Genomic DNA, 19,033 nt, shown 5'->3' on the forward strand with positions numbered 1-19,033 from the left:
AGAAAACGCCTCCATAAGATCCAGCTGTAAGCAAACCTGTGGAGCGTTTTTTCTTAATTAGTGATTGATGGGGGAGGGCCCAGTCCGTTGTGGGTGGGGCCATCCCTGGGTTGGTGCTCCTGGCTTCTACAAGAAAGCAGGCTGAGCAAGTCAGTAAGCAGCTCCCTCCATGGCCTCTGCCTCAGCTCCTGCCTCCAGGGTCCTGCCCAGTTCTGAGTTCCTGTCCTGGCTTCCTTCAGTGATGAACTCTTTCCTCACGAAGTTGCTTCCTTTGGTCATGGTGTTTTGTTGCAGCAATGGTGACCTTGACTGAGACAAGCTCAGAGTGTTATGCTGGATCCCTAAGTCCTTGGGTGACTCTAGCAGGAATGAGCACACAGGCGGAGGAATGAGTCTGCTGTGTCACTAGTCACTCACAGTTGCGTCCTCTGTCTCAGCTTCTTCCATCGTTAAAACTCTCGGAGACTGTGGTGCCTGCCCAGAACCGGCCTCTGTAACTTTGAATCTCAGAAATGCTGGAGTATTTCAAGTCACTTCTCATTCTTCCCCAGTGATGTTCTCATGTGATTCTTAAACATTGTTGTTCTTCAGAATAAGATAAGGCAGTTTGCCCCAACGTGTGTCGAAATCCACAAAAGTATGAAAGACTTGAGCATAAAATACTTTGAAGAAACGGGAAGACACTATTACATCACTCCCAGTTGCTACTTTAAGTTCCTGGAGACATTTACCCACAGTCTGCGGGTGAGACAAGAAGAAATGCAGACAAAGAGGTAAGGCTTTGACGGACACAGAAGCATGTGTTTTCTACATCAGTGCTTCTGTGTCTACAAAATGTAGATACAGGGGCTGGGGATTTAGCTCAGTGGTAGAGCGCTTACCTAGGAAGCGCAAGGCCCTGGGTTCGATCCCCAGCTCCGAAAAAAAGAACCAAAAAAAAAAAATGTTATCTACAAAATATACAGACAAATATAAAATAATGAATTCAAATCTACCTTTCTTGTGGAGGCCTTGGGGCCAACAACTACCGCGGATCACAAGGAGAAAGTCCACACCTCTCCTGCCTGAATCCTGGGGTCACCCCACAGTGGGGAGACTGGCGGATCTACCAGGGAGAAATCAGTTCTTGTTAGATTATTTCTCACTCACACAGACAGTGGAAGCAAGGGGATGGCTAGAGGTGCCATCTCCTGTGGCTTTAGGGATAACACCAAAAGACAAGTGGATGGTTGGTTGACTGTAGAACAGAAGGCCAAGAGCACGTACCACACTACCTCAAAGCACAGTATGGGTCGCAACTCTGACTGAGAATATGGGAAGAAAACACAAGGCAGGAAGCCTTGGGAGTAATTAGATCAGTTGCTGCAGTCATCATAATTGATGACGATGATGTTATTGTTGTTAGAATATCTTTTACTTGTTCTTTGACAATTTCATACATAGATACAATGTATCCTGATTATACTCCATCTCCCTCACCCTCCAGCCTCTCTCCTCACATCTTCCCACAGACGTTCAGGTCCTCCTCTTTTTTTCTCGTTCTGAGTCCAGTTGGCCCTGCTTGCTGGGACGTTGACATGAGCTCATCCGGGTGACCATAGCTGCAATGGAGCCTGAGTGTCATGCATGTCACATCTGGAAGACAGCCTTTCACAATGCTTCTCCCCCAGCCTCCAACTCTTAGATGTTTTCCTCCCTCTTTGTAACTTTTTTTTATGGTGCTAGGGATAGTGGCACTTTGCCACTAACTTACTCCCACAGCCCCTCACATGTAACCACAACCCAGGAGACAATGAGAATCTATCTTGTGACAACCCCCTGGAGAGAAAGTAAACTGATAGAAAGCAGCCTTGTAGCCATATTGCTCACAAATATCCGGAACTCTCACATGCCAGGAGAATCAAGAGAGCTCCTGCTGAGAGGCAAAACCACTGCAGGTGAGCCTTACCTGGATGGGCCTCAGGCACCACAGGACAGACGCTCTACTACGTAACCCATTGCAGGCCTGTTATGTGTAAACTAACAAGTCCTTAAAATAAAATTTAAAAAGCCACTTTTTCAGATACCTTTGGACAGAATCCATTCAGACTGTCTTATAATACGTTGAATGAAGGTAGCCCTAGTGATGTCTCCCACTGAGAAGCCAAACCCCACTCAGAAGTTCTGTACGTACTCTGCCTCAGCTGGGCACCAGGAATTATGGGTAATCTGTATGATGAGCACATCCCAGCCTGGCGTTTACATAAGAAGTTAGCGCAGCCTCAGTCGCACTCTACTAACACAGGTTCAGGGTCAGATTTCATTGCGTTTTGTGAACAGCATCAGTGGGCATGAAAGACTGTACCAGTTAAATGCAGGGCAGCAGGATCGTCGGAACCCAGGCTAACGAAGCCACACGGTGTTCACAAGTGATCTTGCTCTCCTGCTCAAGTGGAGGTGTCTACCTATCAGGAGGTTTCCATGAGATTAAGATTTCTATTGTTCTGGGGCTAAAGAGATGGCTCAGCGGTTATGAGCACGAACTGCTCTTCCAGAGGTCCTGAGCTCAATTCCCAGCAACCACATGGTGGCTCACAACCATCTGCAATGGGATCTGGTGCCCTCTTCTGGTGTCTGAAGACTTCAACACAGTACTCATATACATAAAATAAATAAATCTTTTTTTAAAAAAAAAGATTTCTATTCTTCAAAAGTTAAATGGAGGAAGGAATGGGTAAATTGCCCAACTTCCCTCCAGACCAGAGTCGAAAGAGATTCCTACCTTCAGCTCCTACATCTAGGATCTATGATATCTCCTTTTCCTCCAGAAGACTGTGGCCATCCACTCATGGCTGTGTACCTGAGTCACTTTGGGCTCATGCCCAAAGTGAGTCCATCATCTTCCTGTATTCTGCCCTTAACAAGTTGACATAATTCCTCTTGGCCCTACTTCTCTTTTTGTCGTGTATTTTCTCAAGTGTGTTTTTACATTTTTAGTTGATAGGGACGTCTGATTTTCCTACTTTAAACTCCCAATATGCGATAGGTTATATGTCAATTGACTTTCAAATCCTGAATTTGTCTTAAATCCCTAAAATATAAACGCTCCTGGCGTGTAATTCTTTCCATGGTAGTAAATTTTATTTCCTAAGAGTCGGTTGTATTTCCATGCAGGGCGAGCACCCCTCGTCTGGCACCCAGGAACGCTGACCTGGAGAGCTGAGAGAATTTGAGATGTTGGAGATTTCAGAGTGGGGATGCTCAGCCAGGACACCCCACATCTGAAACACTTGTGGTCTTCAGCATTTCAGATATGGGAAGCTCAGCCTACTCTGTTTCCCCTTCAGGAATCGCTTCTACATGGGACTTTCCAAGATCCTGGAGGCGACTGCACTGGTTACGGACATGCAGGAGGAACTCTTGGTTATCGGTCCTCAGATAGAACAAAAGGCAAAGGTATCTTCAGTCTTAAACCTCTCCTAAGAGCTGTATTGTCTGACACAGAGCCGTGTTTGAAAGCAGAGCCTCTGTCTGCCACCAAAGGTGAAGCCTAACTTCCGCTTTACCGAAGTGCGCCTGTGTGAAGACTGTGAAGAAACTACATTTTAACAATTAAATATGATCCTCGTGGGTAACTGTCTTAATTAAGCTTACTGTTGCTGTGATAAAACACCAGAGCCTCAAGCAAGCTGGGGAGGAAAAGGGTTCATTTCATCTCCCAGATTGTAGCCCGTCATCGAAAGAAGTCAGGACAGGAACTCGAGGCAGGAACTGAAGCAGAGGCCATTGGGGGGCAGGGTGGTCACTGCTTTCTGGCTTGCTCCTCACGGCTTGCTCAATACAACCAAAGACCACCGGTTCACCGGTGACACTGCCCACAGTGGACTGGGCCTTCCCATTCAGACCTGCCTCCAGGCCAGGCCTATGGAAGCATTTTCTCAATTCAAATTCGTTCTTCCCAGATGACCCTAGTTCCTATCAAGTTGACATAAAAACCACCCAGTGCCATAACTAAGTATAGAGACTTACAGGAAAACAGTGAAAAGAGATGAGGTCATTAGCTAATTTCATCGGAAATCTGCTATGGTAATTTGCAGAGACTGTCAATTATTTTAAAAGCTACTGCTCGTCTCGTGTGTGTGTGTGTGTGTGTGTGTGTGTGTGTGTGTGCGCGCGCGCGCGCGCGCGCGCGCACGCGTGTTGCTAGAAATTAAAAGATCTGACCACAAGCAAGAACTCTACCACTGAGGTACAACCTCAACTCTTGCCATTGTCCATTGTTTTATACACACACACACACACACACACACACACACACACACACACACACACACGTATATATTCCCCTTGTAGGACCCCAGTTACACCTATATGAGACCATTTACATAAAGTTCTTTCCATCCGTATGGGTGAATTGCCCGCATGTATACATGTGTGCCCAGTGCCTGTCCAGGTCAGAAGAGAGCATCTGATCCCTGCACCTGGAGTTCGGATGGTGAGCTACCATGTAGGTTCTGAGGATCGAACCTGGGTCCCCTGGAAGAGCATCCAGTGCCCTGAGCCACGAAACCATTTCCCTAGCCCCTGGTCATCTTCCTTGATGTGTAGGAAATCATCTTCATGGAAGCCATCCTAATTACACATAGTTCAGGCTAAATTCCTATGAATCGCATCGTTATTAAATCAACTACTTTGATCTCTGCTCTGAAGAAATTCCGTGTCAAAGTCCATTCGTTGTAAGCAGAACCGTTTGATTTATCAGGAAAAAGAGATCTTGATGGAAAAGCTGCGGAAAGACTCTCAAATCGTGGAAAAGGTGCAGGTGCTTGTGAAGCAGGATGAGGAGATTGTGGCTGAACAAGTGAAAATTGTGGAAGACTATGCTCAGGTGAGCTGAAGTTTAGACTGCAAGCTGCCTGGGGCTCCGAACCCCACAGGTGGCCCTCGGTGGTTTCCCCTCCTTTTATCCCAGCAAATACCCTTTAGCCCCCAACTCCATACAGGACGCTAAAGACCTCAGCCTCGACCAGCCCCGGTCCCAGGAGGCTCTGCAGGCTGCATTAGAACTCCCGTGAGCTTTGCCTCCGGGAGCAGCATCCGCTAGGAGCCAAGCAGCTCTTGGGGACAGCTGTTGTTGAACAATGTGTGTCACTTCCGATGTTTATTTTCAAAAGCCTCTGTTCACTTCTGTCCCTGCAGTTACAATCCCAGCATGGTATGCTGGGTTAAGTTTGCTCAACTCCAGGCTGAGTACTAGCCAACCCTTCTCAAAGAAGCAACATGATTTATTTACCCATGATACCCACAAGCTATGGTCACTGGCTAATCTGACAAGGCATAAGTCAGTCCTAGCACAGACTTATTATGAAGCGAATGTGAATGCAGATTCAAGTTGTTCTCTGGTTACTTAAAAATGTTCCTTTTTCTTTTCCAGACAGGGCCTCACTATGTGGGCCCTGCGAGCACAGAACTTGACATATAGAACTAACTGGCCTTGAACTCACAGAGATCCATCTGCCTCTACCTCTTCAGGGTTTGAATTAAAGTGATGTGCCCCTGTGCCTGGCTTGGCTGTCTTCTTATCGGAACTGAAGAGCTCTCTATTGCACCACTACTCCTCTTCCTCCTCCTCCTCCTTCTACTCCTTCTCCTTCTTCCTTCTCCTTCTTCTTCTTCCCCTTCTCCTCGTTCTCCTCCTCCTCCTCCTCCTCCTCCTCCTCCTCATCTGAGAGAGGATCTCACTATGTAGCCCGAGCTAGCCTGAATCTTGCTGTGTAGGCCATGCTGGTCTCAAACTCATGAGATCAACCAGTCTCTGCCCTTCAAGTGCCAGGACTGAAGGAGCCAGCCACCGTGTTCAGCCCTTTGTCAGCATGACCAATCCCACCGCTAACAGAACAGGTGCCCTCACACTGTTTGACAAGGCAGTCACTCGGTGTCTCTGCTTCCCACGCATGGATGGGAATCACCAGGGATTGGATAACACATTGCACTTCATTTATAAAATATGGCCCACAACAGAAGCCTGTGTGCACTTGGCTAATTTGTACTATAAAAATTTCCCATCCACCTTCCAACCTCAGACATGCAACTGTATCTGTCCGTGTGTGATTAGGACTGTGCCTTCATTGCAGAAAACTGCCAACGAGCTGAAAAGCGTGCTGCCTTCTTTAGACAAGGCAATCGTGGCCCTCAACGCCCTGGATAAAAGCGATATTTCCGAATTGAGGTAAGTAATTTTCTGTCTCTTTTGAGTTAAAAGGCCCCTAAATAGAATGTGTGGCAAAATCCGCATTCCAATATTCCATTTGGTTCCTGTGCATTTTTCCTTATCAGTGGTATTTACTGTATGTTACTGGTTTTATGACATGCCAGTGTTTTGGGGATCCTTAAGAAAGGAGAACTACTTCACCCAGCCAAAAGTGTGAGACATTTGCAATAAACTAAATTGCCATCACTGATGTGTAAAACTTTACACCCCAGAACAGGTCAAGTAAGACATTATCTGTGGAGTTCCAGCGTTAGAACCTAATATTCATGCACCGGCACTCATTCCAGAGTGCGTGTGGGGAGTGGCTAGCAGCCGGCCATGGAACACAGTAGACTGAAGTGCTCACACACACCTCAGGGGACACTATGGGAGCTCTTCTCCCTGGCATGTCTTTCAAATAGTATCCTAATATGAAGGATGGGACTGAAGAGAAATATCCAAGAAAGCCCTGGAAGAACTGAAATATGATAGGGTACAAACCTTTTGATCCTGATTCGGGTCTTTGGGAAGGATATTTTTAACTTGAGGTTTCCTTCTTAATAATGGAAATCTCAAAATACCCTATTTCCGAACATGGCATGTATTCCATCAGTCTTACAAGGTAGCATTTGAAGGGGCAGCAGAGACGATGGTTCGGAGGTTAAGGGCACTGGCTGCTCTTCTAGGGGATGCAGGTTCAATTCCCAGCATTCACATGGAGGCTCATAAGTCTCTGTAACTCCAGTTACAGAGGATTTGACACCCTCTTCTGGCTTCCATGGGCACTAAACCACCACGTAGGAAAAACACCCAAACACACAAAATAAATGTTTACATTTCTTTTAAAGACAGTAGTGTTCCGACAAAGGATATGGGGGAACTGGGCAAACCCACCATCATCTCCATGTGCTGAACGTGTGCTGGGTCACGGGCGTGCTGGGTCACGGGCGTGCTAGATCACAGGCGTGCTGGGTCACAGGCGTGCTGGGTCACAGGCGTGCTGGGTCACAGGTGTGCGCTGGGATGCTCAGCCTCTTACAAGGTTGTTGGGAACCTAGACTCAAGTCCTCATGCTCACACAGCGAGCCCTTTACCAACTGAGCCATCTCCCTGGCCCCAAACTCACCACATGTATAACACGTTAACTCTTAGTTTCACAACAGCAAACCAGAGCACATCACAGTTCTCAAGTTAACCCACCTAAGACGAGCGGATCAAATGCACAGAGGATGGACAGCTGTGGGGTGAGACCAGGGCAAAGGAGTGGATGACACAAACGCCCCGGAAGCGTGCTCAGCGATTTTTAGGGACTGCAAAAGACCAACGTGGCTAGAGCTGGGAGCTAAGCAGGGGTGGTCGGGTGAGGGGAATGGAGTCAGAGTGTTCACAGAGGCCCAGCCATCCCTACCTAGCATAGCCCCTCCCACAAGAAAGCCCTCACCTTGTGACTTTCTTCCAGAAGGTCCCATTCAATTAACTAGTGTTCTAAAAGATATTCCTAAAAGAGTAGCTCAAATACCTATAATTTCTCTTGACTATTAATTTAAAATCTGTATTTGTTGAGGGGGCAGGCTATGTGCGCCTGAGTGTGGATGCCTGTGGAGACCAGAACATCAGATCCTGTGAGGTTACAGGTTACCCGTGAGACACCCAGTGTGGGTTCTGGGAACCAAACCTAAATGCTCTGCAGGAGCAGTCCATGCTTTTAATCACCAAGCCGTGTCTGTAGCTCCCCACCCTCCCAGGCGCCACCGGCAAGCAGTGAAGCATGCGGCTGGAGTCCTGGCACTGCCACTTTGTCCCCACCTGCACCTGAGCTTCCTGCTAGGCAGCGGGATGGCAGATGAGGGTCCCAGTCAGCTAACACAGAGCGGCCTCACTGAAGGCACCACACTGAAGGCATCACTCTCGTGTTGGGAAGTCCCTCTCCTCTATCTTGGAACCATACACACCATGTTGTCCTTGCATTCTTTGCCCATGCTATGTTGTTTGTAAAGATTCTCCCATGTGATGTTAGCACTGTAGATAGCACTGGTTGGGACACAACAAACAGCGATTTGCACAGTAACAATCCTCTTCTCCAAACTTTAGAGCAGTACTTTTTGTGCAGGGATGAGGATAAAGTACAACCATGAGATCCTTGTAAGGGTAGTCAGGGATGATCCTTAAATCACAAGGACAGTGAGCACACGCACACACAATGCCTCTGTGGCATGGTCATCAGTAAGTCAACTAGAATGGCACAGGAAGTCCCTAACTTAAATGAGTCTGCAATGGGTACTTTCATAACAAAAAGAATTAGTTCTAACTCAGATGGTTCTCAGTGTTAAATTTTATGCATTTGACCTTCCTAAGGCAAAGATATCCATGTACTAAAAACACTAAATTTTTAAAAAATAAATAGTAAACTGTCTCTATGTTGACTGGTACTCCTTATCAAAATGGTTGTTAAAATATGTATATACGCATGGTGCATGGTCTCTCCTGTACGTGGAAGAGAGAGAGGGGGGGGGGAGAGAGAGAGAGAGAGAGAGAGAGAGAGAGAAGAGAGAATGAAAGCAGAAGGGGGTTGCTTAGAGAAAAGAGAGGAGGGAAGGGAGAGAGAGGACATAAAAGTATGTTGGAAGTGAGTAAGAGAAAATTGCAAACTACACATAGGAAAATTTTATAATGAAACCCATTGGTTTGTAGGCTGCATTAAATGTTTAATATAAATAAAGTCGAAACATCTATGTATGTAATCTTCCAGAATTGCTTCCAGGTGGTGGATGGTTTTCATCCTGAAGCTGATTAGATGATCACCCTGTCTTACAGGGTCTACACACGCCCTCCCTACCTTGTTCTGACCGTCATGAACGCCGTGTGCATCCTTCTAGAGAAGAAGCCCAACTGGACAACAGCAAAGCTGCTGCTCTCGGACACCAGCTTCCTAAAGCGACTAATTAACCTGGACAAGGACAGCATCCCCGATAAGGTACAGCGCTGACAGCTAGGGCGTGCGCACTTGCCGTGTCCATGTCCACAGACTGCAGAGTCAAGTGGAAGTGCTAAAACAGGTTCTGAACGACTAGTGAGCATTAAAAGTGGATTTAAGAACGAAATGCATTGCACAGGGAAGACAGTGGTAGGTGTTAAAGGGGGGGCTGGCAAGACGATAAGGGGGTGAAGGCATACCCCATCAGACCTGACAGCATGAGCTCCATCCCCAGAGTCCTCACAATAGAAGGAAGGAATTGCATGAAATGAATACATAAATGAAATCCTAAAGCAAGAGCAAGAGAGCCAAGTTAATGGTTTCCCCCTGGAAGTTTTCTTCTACACTCTTTATATTAAAACAGAGACAACATCGAGCAGCCAGTCAGTCAACAGCGAATCATGGTAGTCCGTGCCCCTGGGAAGCAGAGTCCCACACAAGGGAGAGGAAGTGTTTGGCAGAATGTTAGCGGTGATATTCCTGAATTTAATGTGACAATTCACTCTCTAAAGAATAATTAACAAATATAGTCCCCTGTGGTTTTGTTTAAATACATCTGAAGAAAAAAAAAACTGGTCTTCTAAAGAAGCGATTAAAGGTCTCGCAGTACTCAAAGTGGTCAGAACATATTACTAGTGGCAGGTTGAGAGAGCCACACACATCTGAATTATTAGGAACATGGAGCTGTTCCAGGGCAAGAGAGGAGATGCCGAGGCAGAAGGTGAGAAGGAATCCAGGCCTAAGGACGACTCTCTACCATTTATGTGGCTCACAAAATCCATACACTTAGCCGTAGATCAGCCAACAGGCCACTGATGGGCATCGTCTCCTCACAGTAAAGCACACTGCGGGTTTCAGACCTTCTACACACGACGTTTGCCTAAGCTGAAGTTCCTTTGAAATCTTAACAAGGTCACAGCAACAATGGCAAATGTTCGATAGAAAGGTTCCCTCACCCAGGGCCACTCCGAACCCGAAATGAAGCTGTGTGCCTTTAATGGCAGCCGTGAAACTCGTCCTAACGTACGTCTCATGTAACATGTTCTCCCCAGGTGTTCTTGAGGCTCAAGAAGATTTTAAATCTGCCTGACTTCAACCCCAGCAAGATTGCTATGGTTTCTGTGGCTTGTTGCTCCATGTGTCAGTGGGTGATCGCCTTGAACAACTACCATGAAGTACAGAAGGTACTCGATGCTTCCGATTCTCTGTCGTGATGCTCAAGGGGCCCAGCGTAGTTCCGAAAGTAATCGGTACTTAGCAGTGCTCAAGTGAACCTCGGTGGGAAGATGGCCTCTGAAGTCCATATGCCTTTCAAATCTTACTCGCCGAGACTGGATGCTTCTTTTAAACTTTCTGTGAAAACCCTTCTATGTGTTGTATTTAGTATTTTATCCATTACAAACTGCATCCCTTCAGTGCTATATAAACTTCCAGGAAAGTTTGTTTTAAAGACTGATACCTATGTCTCTCAAGTATAAGACATCTTAAACCACAACCCTAACTGTTTAAACTCTTGGGTGTTTTACTCTCACGAAGGTGGTGCGTCCTAAGCAGGCACAAGTGGCGGAGGCACAGAACGTTCTCCAAATTGCAAAGCAAAGGCTGTTTGAAAAGCAAAGAGGTTTACAACTGGTAAGGTTGGGGGCGGGGGTTAGCTTTTCTTTTTATGATTTTATTACTTGTTAAATTCACAATACCTTTGAGAACTGCATAACATTTCCAAGTAACAGTCAATAAACACCTCAGGGCTTCGGGTATTGCCCATGATAGTGCACTTGTCTAGAAGCGTCTGGGCCTGAGATTCCATTCCTAACACAACAAGGCTGTGAAGGGAAGAAGCCATTGTTTCAGGAGCGCTTACTCACCAAAAGTAAAATGGGGAAAATGGTATAGTTAGGGATGTAATTGGGAGGACTAAATAAATACTATAGGTAAAATGTGCGAAGCTCTCCCTCCCCGCTACATACATAATCATTAACAGTAGTATTAATGATCATCATCCCATAACTCCATTTCACCAAATTTCTCCAACTTTGGTCTATAAAAATGTGAACCTGGACTTATGTACTCCTCATTCCGCTGCCTCCAGTCATGACTCTGTTAACTCACTCAGTCACACTTACTCCTCAGATAGCTGGAGTGGTGCTGAGTGGTGATCCTTACCTGACATTTAACACATTCTGTGCAGATGCCAAACTGTATGATTGACGTGGCAGACCCTGTTGAAGTGTTGTGCCTCATTCTGAGCAGAGAGGGTTGTGTGGAGGGCGGGTGTTCACTCTCAGAGCTGCAAGGTTGGCATTAAGTCAGCTTTTATTTCAGTACACTGTTTATCCATCCATCCATCCATCCATACACATACACACACTCACACACACATGCACACACACACACACACACACACACACACGCACACACACACGCACACGCACACGCACACACGTATAGACACATATAATATCTGTCCACACTCCCACCTGTCCAGGAGTCAGAAGCTAAGCAGTCTGACGCTGCCCAGAGGCAGCCAGGACACCTTAGCTGCTCTCAGAGGAAGATTTACAGCGTCCAGTAGGAACTCAGTGGGCTGCCAACGTGTTTCTCAAATGCAAGCCCCACACCACTGGCTTTGCACCTTCTATGGAAATTGTCCTCATACTTTCTTCCATTTCAAATCTCTCTCTCTGTCCATCTGGACTTTGGTGTTGAAAATACTTCTGAAGATTCTAGAGAACTCTGGGAAATAAGTTGAGAGCTTACTAGTCACCCACACCCTCATCAAAACACCCTTTAGGACGTGTAGTGCCCACCATATAACCGAATGTTTAATTTCACAGATATGCCTTGTACTTCAAATAACTGGTCATGAGCAGCAAGGGAAGTCAGGAGAAATGAGCAAGAAAGACAACAGCTACAAGTGCAGATGAGGGGCTGAAGAGGGACTAAGGGTGCCCTTACAGAGAACCTGAGCTCTGTTCCCAGATCCTGCATGAGTCAGCTCTAGGGGATCTGAGGCCCTCTTCTGGCCTCCACAACAGCTGCACGGGTGTGCACATACCTACACACAACACACACACAACACACACAACACACAACACACATACAATACACACAACACACACAAACACACACATACAACACAGACACCGCACACAACACACACAACATACAATACACACAAACACACACATACAACACACACAACACACACAACACACACAACATACAATACACACAAATACACACAAACACACACATACAACACACACACAACACACACAACACAAAATTAAAGCTTAATCCTACCACAGACAGTCCATAATGGATACATTTTTACAAAATATACTTTTGTAAAGTTTGGTTTCATACTTTTATAAGAATAATATCTAAAAAGAAGGAAAAAATGTACAGATCATAGTCAATACAATTCTGTATATATCATCTTACATATGTAACATATACTTACATGTTACACGATGATATATAGATTACACACGATATCTGCAAAATCATATATGTGTATACTTAACCTTTATACACACACCACATTCAGGACTCTGTGTCACACCCTCTGTGCCAGCTCTTTATTCATTTGAGTATGCCAGGTTTCTGAAATAAAGTCAAGACAAGAAAAGGTTGGTTTTTACCCTGATTTAGTCCACGCCCACTAGACCCCGTCTGTGTGGCGCAGTACACCATGCGGGAACGGAGAGACCTGGTCACTTCACGGTGACTAGAAAGCAGCTCGGGGTGAAAAGAAGGGTTTGGATAACTCCTCAGGAAGGCATGCTGCCAGGTAACTAATGTCCGTCCCTCCACAGGCCTCACCTGCCAAAGCTCCTCAGCTCCTAGCAGTAGCACAGGTCGGGAGCTGCCTTCCCTGCACAAGCCTGTGGGCACCGTCCCACGCTTAGACCACAACACCAGCAAAGCCTGTTCTTCACGGGTTTCTGTGGGGAGCCGACAGGCTGTCTCGAGCTCAGTTCATCCCTCTGTCCTAACCCATTTATTCCTCAGGTCTGCCCAGCACATCTGGAGTGGGGAGCTCGGCTGTTCTAGTTCTTCATTTGAAACAGTAACCCAGGGTGTACTCTCTTGTCCTTGACAAGGGCCTTGAATTTATGATGTCCCTCTCCTAGCTCCTGAGCACAGGTTTGAGTGATGAATCCTCGGATGCTTAGGACGGCAGAGGGGCTCTCTTAGAGAGCAGGCAGCTCTCCGGAGCAGAGCCTTTCATGCAATCCACGTGGGGAGATTTTCTAGGGAAGTGCTACATTCTAAGGCAAGAGAGGTGACAGACAAGACACTGAGTGAGACTCAGTGGTAACTGGACTGTCTTTCAGATCGAAGAGCATCTGCAGTTCTTGCACACATCCTACAGAGACATTGTTACTGAGAAACATCAACTGGCAAATCGAAAAAAGCTGGCCACCAAGCGCCTCCAGTGCGCATCCGTCTTGCTGACTGTTCTGGAGGACGAGAAGGCATGGCTTCCCTTGGCTTTTTACCCCCTCTCCTAATTCTCATGGGATTCCACAGACCCCAGGCAGCGCTTCACCGGGGGTTCTATCCCATTCCTCTTGGCACTGCCTCAGTACCCAACTTCCTATAAAGATCTGGAGAGCATCTTACTCCAATAAAACAAAGGCTCGCCTCTCCCCTCTCCCGTCGCCAAGACAACAGCACATTCTTGTGGGCTGAGGCCCAGGGGAGAACACTCAGTGACCGAGTCATGAGTTTTTCTTTCCCAGCCCTGGAAGAATGCAGGCTAAGTGTATGGACACAGACAGAAGAGAGAAGCTACCATTAGAACGGAACGGGGAAACTCTTTCGTTCTGTTGGTCTTCTAGACCCTTTCCTCTGAGTTTCAAATGTTTCTAATTCACTCCTACTAAGCTGGCTAAAATCTTGACTTAGTTACACCCTATCCATCCCAAAGGATATTACAAAATTCTCAAGGTAACTGTTGTAATTATTTAAATGCATATATCATAGAAGACTCTCTAAGTACAGGGATGGGTTCTGATATAAATATATTGTGGAGGGAAGCTGCCATCCTCAAAACCCGACTGGTGTCCCTAAGGGTCCGGTGGCTGCTGGGTGCTGGGGAGCACCAGTGTTTTTCCTGGTCTTAGGCTCCTACGGGAGTTGCTTCTGTTAACCATGCTTGTTTTAGCCAATGACCAAGCAAGCACATGCAGGACGTTCTCTGCACTCCTACTTCCTCTCCTACTTCCTCTCCTGAGCAGGAAGTCAGTGGCATTCTTTGAAATTTTAAAAGTGTGTGTGTGTGTGTGTGTGTGTGTGTGTGTGTGTGTGTGTGTGTGTGTGTTTTGAGATAGGGTCTCACTATGTAGCTCTGGCTGGCCTGGAATTAACTATAGAAGTAGATGCTGGTCTTGAACTTACAAAGACCCACCTGCCTCTATGCATCACCATGCCTGGCTCAGGGGCACTCAGGGTGCTGGCAGGGGGAGGTGAAGTGTCAAGCAAGAATGTCAAGATACAGTATCTGTGGGCAGTGAGTGCGCACCAGAGGGTTGGGAGGAACAATGGAGCACCAGTAATAATATAATATGATTCTGTTGCCTGCTGGTTTTGTGAGACAACTTCTCTTGATGTAGCTTGACCTCGTTATCAGGACTAGTTTTCCTCTCAGAGTTCTAACAGTTCTTTGGCAGAAGGCAGAGTAAGATTTTTGTAGTCTGTTTACTTCTGTTTCAAAGCTAACAGAATTGTTTTATCCAAAGGAAATTTTTCTCCTGGTCTCAACAAAAAATTGGCTTGCCTGGTAGTTTCAAACAGCATACAACAGAGCCCTAGTGAAAGCCGTCTTCCGGCTCCGTCACCCTTGCTAGTCTAGACGTGAGGGCAGTGTGCCCTCTTGAGAGCTGAGTTTGCAGATGTGCGCCACCGCACCCACCCTGGCCATTTTTAAATGCTATTCCCTTGAGAATGGTAATAGCAATGACAGATCCAGCGTACAGACCATTTGTTTTTAAAGGGTCTCATAGCATCGAGCTAGGGAGATGCCCAGTGAGGCAAGTCCCTGCACAAGGATAAGGAACTGAGTTTAGATCCTCAATCGGCACTGGTGTAACAGTACACCTGAACTCCAGGGCTGGAGGAAAAGACACAGGTGGGTCCTAGGGGGGTGCCGGTCGGCTGGTCTGCCCAAGCCGGCGAGCTCCAGGTTCCGTGAGAGACCTGTCTCAATCATAATGACAGTGATGATGATAAGTGGATTAGGATAGGGCATGTGCCTAGTAGGTAAGAGCACTGCTGTGCAAGCCTGAGAATCTTCAGTTCAGATCCCGAACAACCGTGTAAAACCTGGCTGTCCTGCCTGTAGCCCCAGCACCATGGGGGTGGGGTGGGGAGGGAGAGGATCACTGATGGCTTTCGGCTGCCAAATAACCAGGTTCAATGAGAGATAGTGTCACAAGGGAATGAGACAGAGAGTGATGGAGCAGGACATCCGAGGGTCTCATCTGGCTTTCAGTGCACACCTGTACACACGTGTGCACATGTACCCACACACATACACACATGGGGGAGTGCATACACACATACACATACATATATACTGCACATACACATAACAACTCATAAATTATTTCATAGTACCAACTCAATAACCTGTATTTTATCTTGATATTCAGATTCGATGGCAAGAAACAATCAATGAGATAGACAACAAGTTGAAAGGCATCTGTGGCGACATATTTCTCTCATCCGCATGCCTTGCCTACAGTGGAGTCTTGACGCCAGAATTCCGGCAGCTGGTGATGCAGAAATGGAAAGACTTCTGCACTCAGGCCGAAATCATCTTGTCACCCAATTTTTCCTTAATTGATGTGATGGCAGAAAAAAATGAGGTAGTGACATAATTACATTACCCAATTAAGCAGCTGCTGGTGGTGGTTGGGTTTGAGGGGTGTGTGTAGTCCTTTTTAGCATGAATATTTTCCCTAAATTATTATGACAAGTGAAGATATTGAAGTTTTTCAGCCTTTTTTTCCCCTTTTTTACTCACAGATCTAACACCTCAATTTTCTCTCTTATCCTGTTTCGCATTCTCTAATAAGATTCAGATAATCTTCTTCCTCCTATCGTGCTCCTACCAGCCTGTTGAAATTAATCTAGCCAGTTCCTTTCTCTAAAACTCCACATATTAATAAATTCAGTGCCATTACTGAATGGGTGCATTCTTAGCCATAGCCAAAAGCACAGACCTACATTTACCTATGGGTATCATCTGTTTATATAAGTCCTTTGTTGCTATTTAACAACAAAGGACTTTAACTTTAGATTGAAAAAGAGAAATGGCTGCTACCATTTAATCCTCAGCATTTTAGATTGGCTTCTTCAGTAAGAACTCTATTTGTATGGGCCTTTTAACCCATGAGGTCTTAGGAAGAAACAGCAGCTTCGTCCTTTCATAATGAATAACCGTCTAACCCAAACCCACCATGATCACATTAGATATACATGAACTAAATGCTCCAGTTAAAAGTCCAAAACTGCAAGAGCATATCATAGTTAATATCAGGGCACAAAACAAAAGCCACGTGTTATTTAGAAAGGACACATCTAAAATGTTAGGATTGAAAACTTTTTTTTAACAAGGGGAAAACGTTCCACAGATTACAAATAAAAGTGTCTGTGGCCCAGAAAGAAGGACTGGAGTTAGAAAGCGTCTTACTTTGAACTAAGGATAGGTTTGATTCTCCAGAACTCTATTAAACAATTCTAAACTCGTATACTGATAATAGGACTTGAATATTAAGCAAGCATTTCTTGAAAAACTATAGAGGAAAACGATAAACTACTGAGGTGGTTTGAGTGATGCCTCCTGCATAGACTCAGGTGGTGGCACTCTTTGGAGACTCTCACTGAGTGCTGCTGGAGGAAGTCATCCCTGGAGGTGTGCTGGAGAGTAAACAGACTTACCTACTTCCCATTTGCTTTCTCTGCTTGAAGCCCGTATATGCAGAGATGAGCACGGCTCCACTGCCGTACCTGATGCTTCATGGCTCCTGTCTTAGTTAGGGTTTTAGCTGTGAGCAGACACCATGATCAAGGCAGCTCTTATCAGGACAACATTTAACTGGGGCTGGCTTATAGGTTCAGAGGTTCAGTCCATGATCATCAAGGCGGGAACATGGCAGCAACCAGACAGGCATGGTGCAGGAGGAGCCGGAAGTTCCACATCTCTATTTGAAAGCCGATGAGAGAAGACTGACTTCCAGGCAGCTAGGGTGAGGATTCTAAAGCCCATGCCCACAATGACACACTTCCTCCAACAAGGCCACACCTCCTAATAGTGCCACTCCCTGGGCCAAGCATATTCAAACCACCATGGCTTCCCCAGGCCTGACCTCCTATAAGTCACACTGTCATGTGTTCTGTCAGAGCAGCAGAACAATAACTAAAGCAGACATTGGTATCGGGGGTCCCATGTTTCTGTGAAGAACCAGGAACCGTTATTTTTTAGAGGAATGTAGGAGACTCTGAACTCTGAGAAAAGCAGTTGAGTGCTGTAAGCAGAGCATGGCCCATGCCAACAGGGACCACCAGACAGACAGTAATGCTGACAGCAAAGAGGACTGTAGAGACTCCACAGGCTTCAGAGGGGAGCGAGGACTTTCGCAGAAGTGAGGATGGAAGCCAGCCCAGTGATAGTTGAGCAAAGAATCAGGCTGCCTTCTGCCCAGATCCTGAGAACTTGTCCAACACAGAGCTGGAAAGCAGTGGAGAGAAAAGGAGACCTGGGAGCTTAGTGTTGCTGTAATTGTTAAGGAAACTTAACACGGGTAAGGAGAGGCCCAACTGCACTGGAACAAAGAGAAGGGTGCCCGAGGGCAAGACCCCACAAACGGAGGGTGATCCTAGAAAGCAGCTACTGATGTGCTTCATGGGGACCAGAGTCCACGCCGAGGCAGCCAATCTGACACCCCATAGGGTGCTGGCTTTAGAGGCATGAGGGCTACGAGAGTGAACGGGTTGTGGACTCTTCCTTCATGCTTTCATTCAGCCACTGAGGCCACTTATCAGAGAAACAAAATGAACCTATCAGAATATACCCAAAGATTGAAAAAGGAAACCAAACCGTTCCTGAGATAAATTTTAAGAAACAAAAGTTAGATCAAACTCAAAATTTGGAAAACTCAATACTCAAGCTCTTCGGTTCTTCCCAAACTCCTCTACATCCTAACCAACATACAAGCACAGTGAGCGTCCCGATCCCTGACTTCAGAGATGTAAGAGGATAAAAACCCAAAATGTTCAAGACCATGCTGGAAATAGCTACTGTCAAGTTATGAAGGATCGAGAGTCACATTATGGCTGCACAGTCGTGACGGCGGGGTTTTTAAGGCCAATTCAGAGCATACCTAGAACTGAGCACAGAAACAGCCCCACACTACCAAAGACATTTGCATCACGGCAAAGGCCACGGCGCAGTGCTCAGCGGCTGAATCTCTATTTCCTAATAAAACTATTTCATATCACATACAAAAATTTGGTTGCACTTAAGTTCAGTTGCCTAAATGTGAAACACAAATTAAGCATAATTTAGGACATATGCTTGACCCTGAGTTAAGAAATAAGATCTCTTAAACAGAAGCTCAGGACTTAAGAGCACTGGCTGCTCCTCCAGAGGACCAGGGTTCAACTCCCAGCACCCACATGGCAACTTACAACTGTCTGAAACTCCTGTTCCAAGGGATCCGACACCCTCATACAGATATGTGTGTGTGTGTGTGTGTGTGTAAACACCAATATACATAAAATAAAAATAAATTACTTTTTAAATCTCTCAAATAAATTGA

At 46.1% G+C, this 19,033-nt stretch overlaps 1 protein-coding gene across 9 annotated transcripts in view; it reads left to right on the plus strand.

Annotated features, from left to right (window-relative positions):
* Positions 1–19,033, plus strand: part of Dnah14 (dynein axonemal heavy chain 14) — a 216,593-nt gene that overhangs the window by 151,323 nt on the left and 46,237 nt on the right. For 8 of the 9 annotated variants that reach the window (XM_039091477.2, XM_039091479.2, XM_063272768.1 and 5 more), the window contains 9 exons: positions 592–773; positions 3,327–3,435; positions 4,742–4,867; positions 6,114–6,208; positions 9,044–9,203; positions 10,256–10,387; positions 10,740–10,835; positions 13,544–13,684; positions 15,863–16,078. In XM_039091477.2, the coding sequence (XP_038947405.1) occupies positions 592–773; positions 3,327–3,435; positions 4,742–4,867; positions 6,114–6,208; positions 9,044–9,203; positions 10,256–10,387; positions 10,740–10,835; positions 13,544–13,684; positions 15,863–16,078 (1,257 nt within the window). The remainder of the gene's footprint in view (positions 1–591; positions 774–3,326; positions 3,436–4,741; positions 4,868–6,113; positions 6,209–9,043; positions 9,204–10,255; positions 10,388–10,739; positions 10,836–13,543; positions 13,685–15,862; positions 16,079–19,033) is intronic. The other variant, XM_039091482.2, reaches the window with a different exon arrangement.

Source organism: Rattus norvegicus, chromosome 13 (genome assembly GCF_036323735.1).
Source record: "Rattus norvegicus strain BN/NHsdMcwi chromosome 13, GRCr8, whole genome shotgun sequence".
Lineage (NCBI taxonomy): Eukaryota > Metazoa > Chordata > Mammalia > Rodentia > Muridae > Rattus > Rattus norvegicus.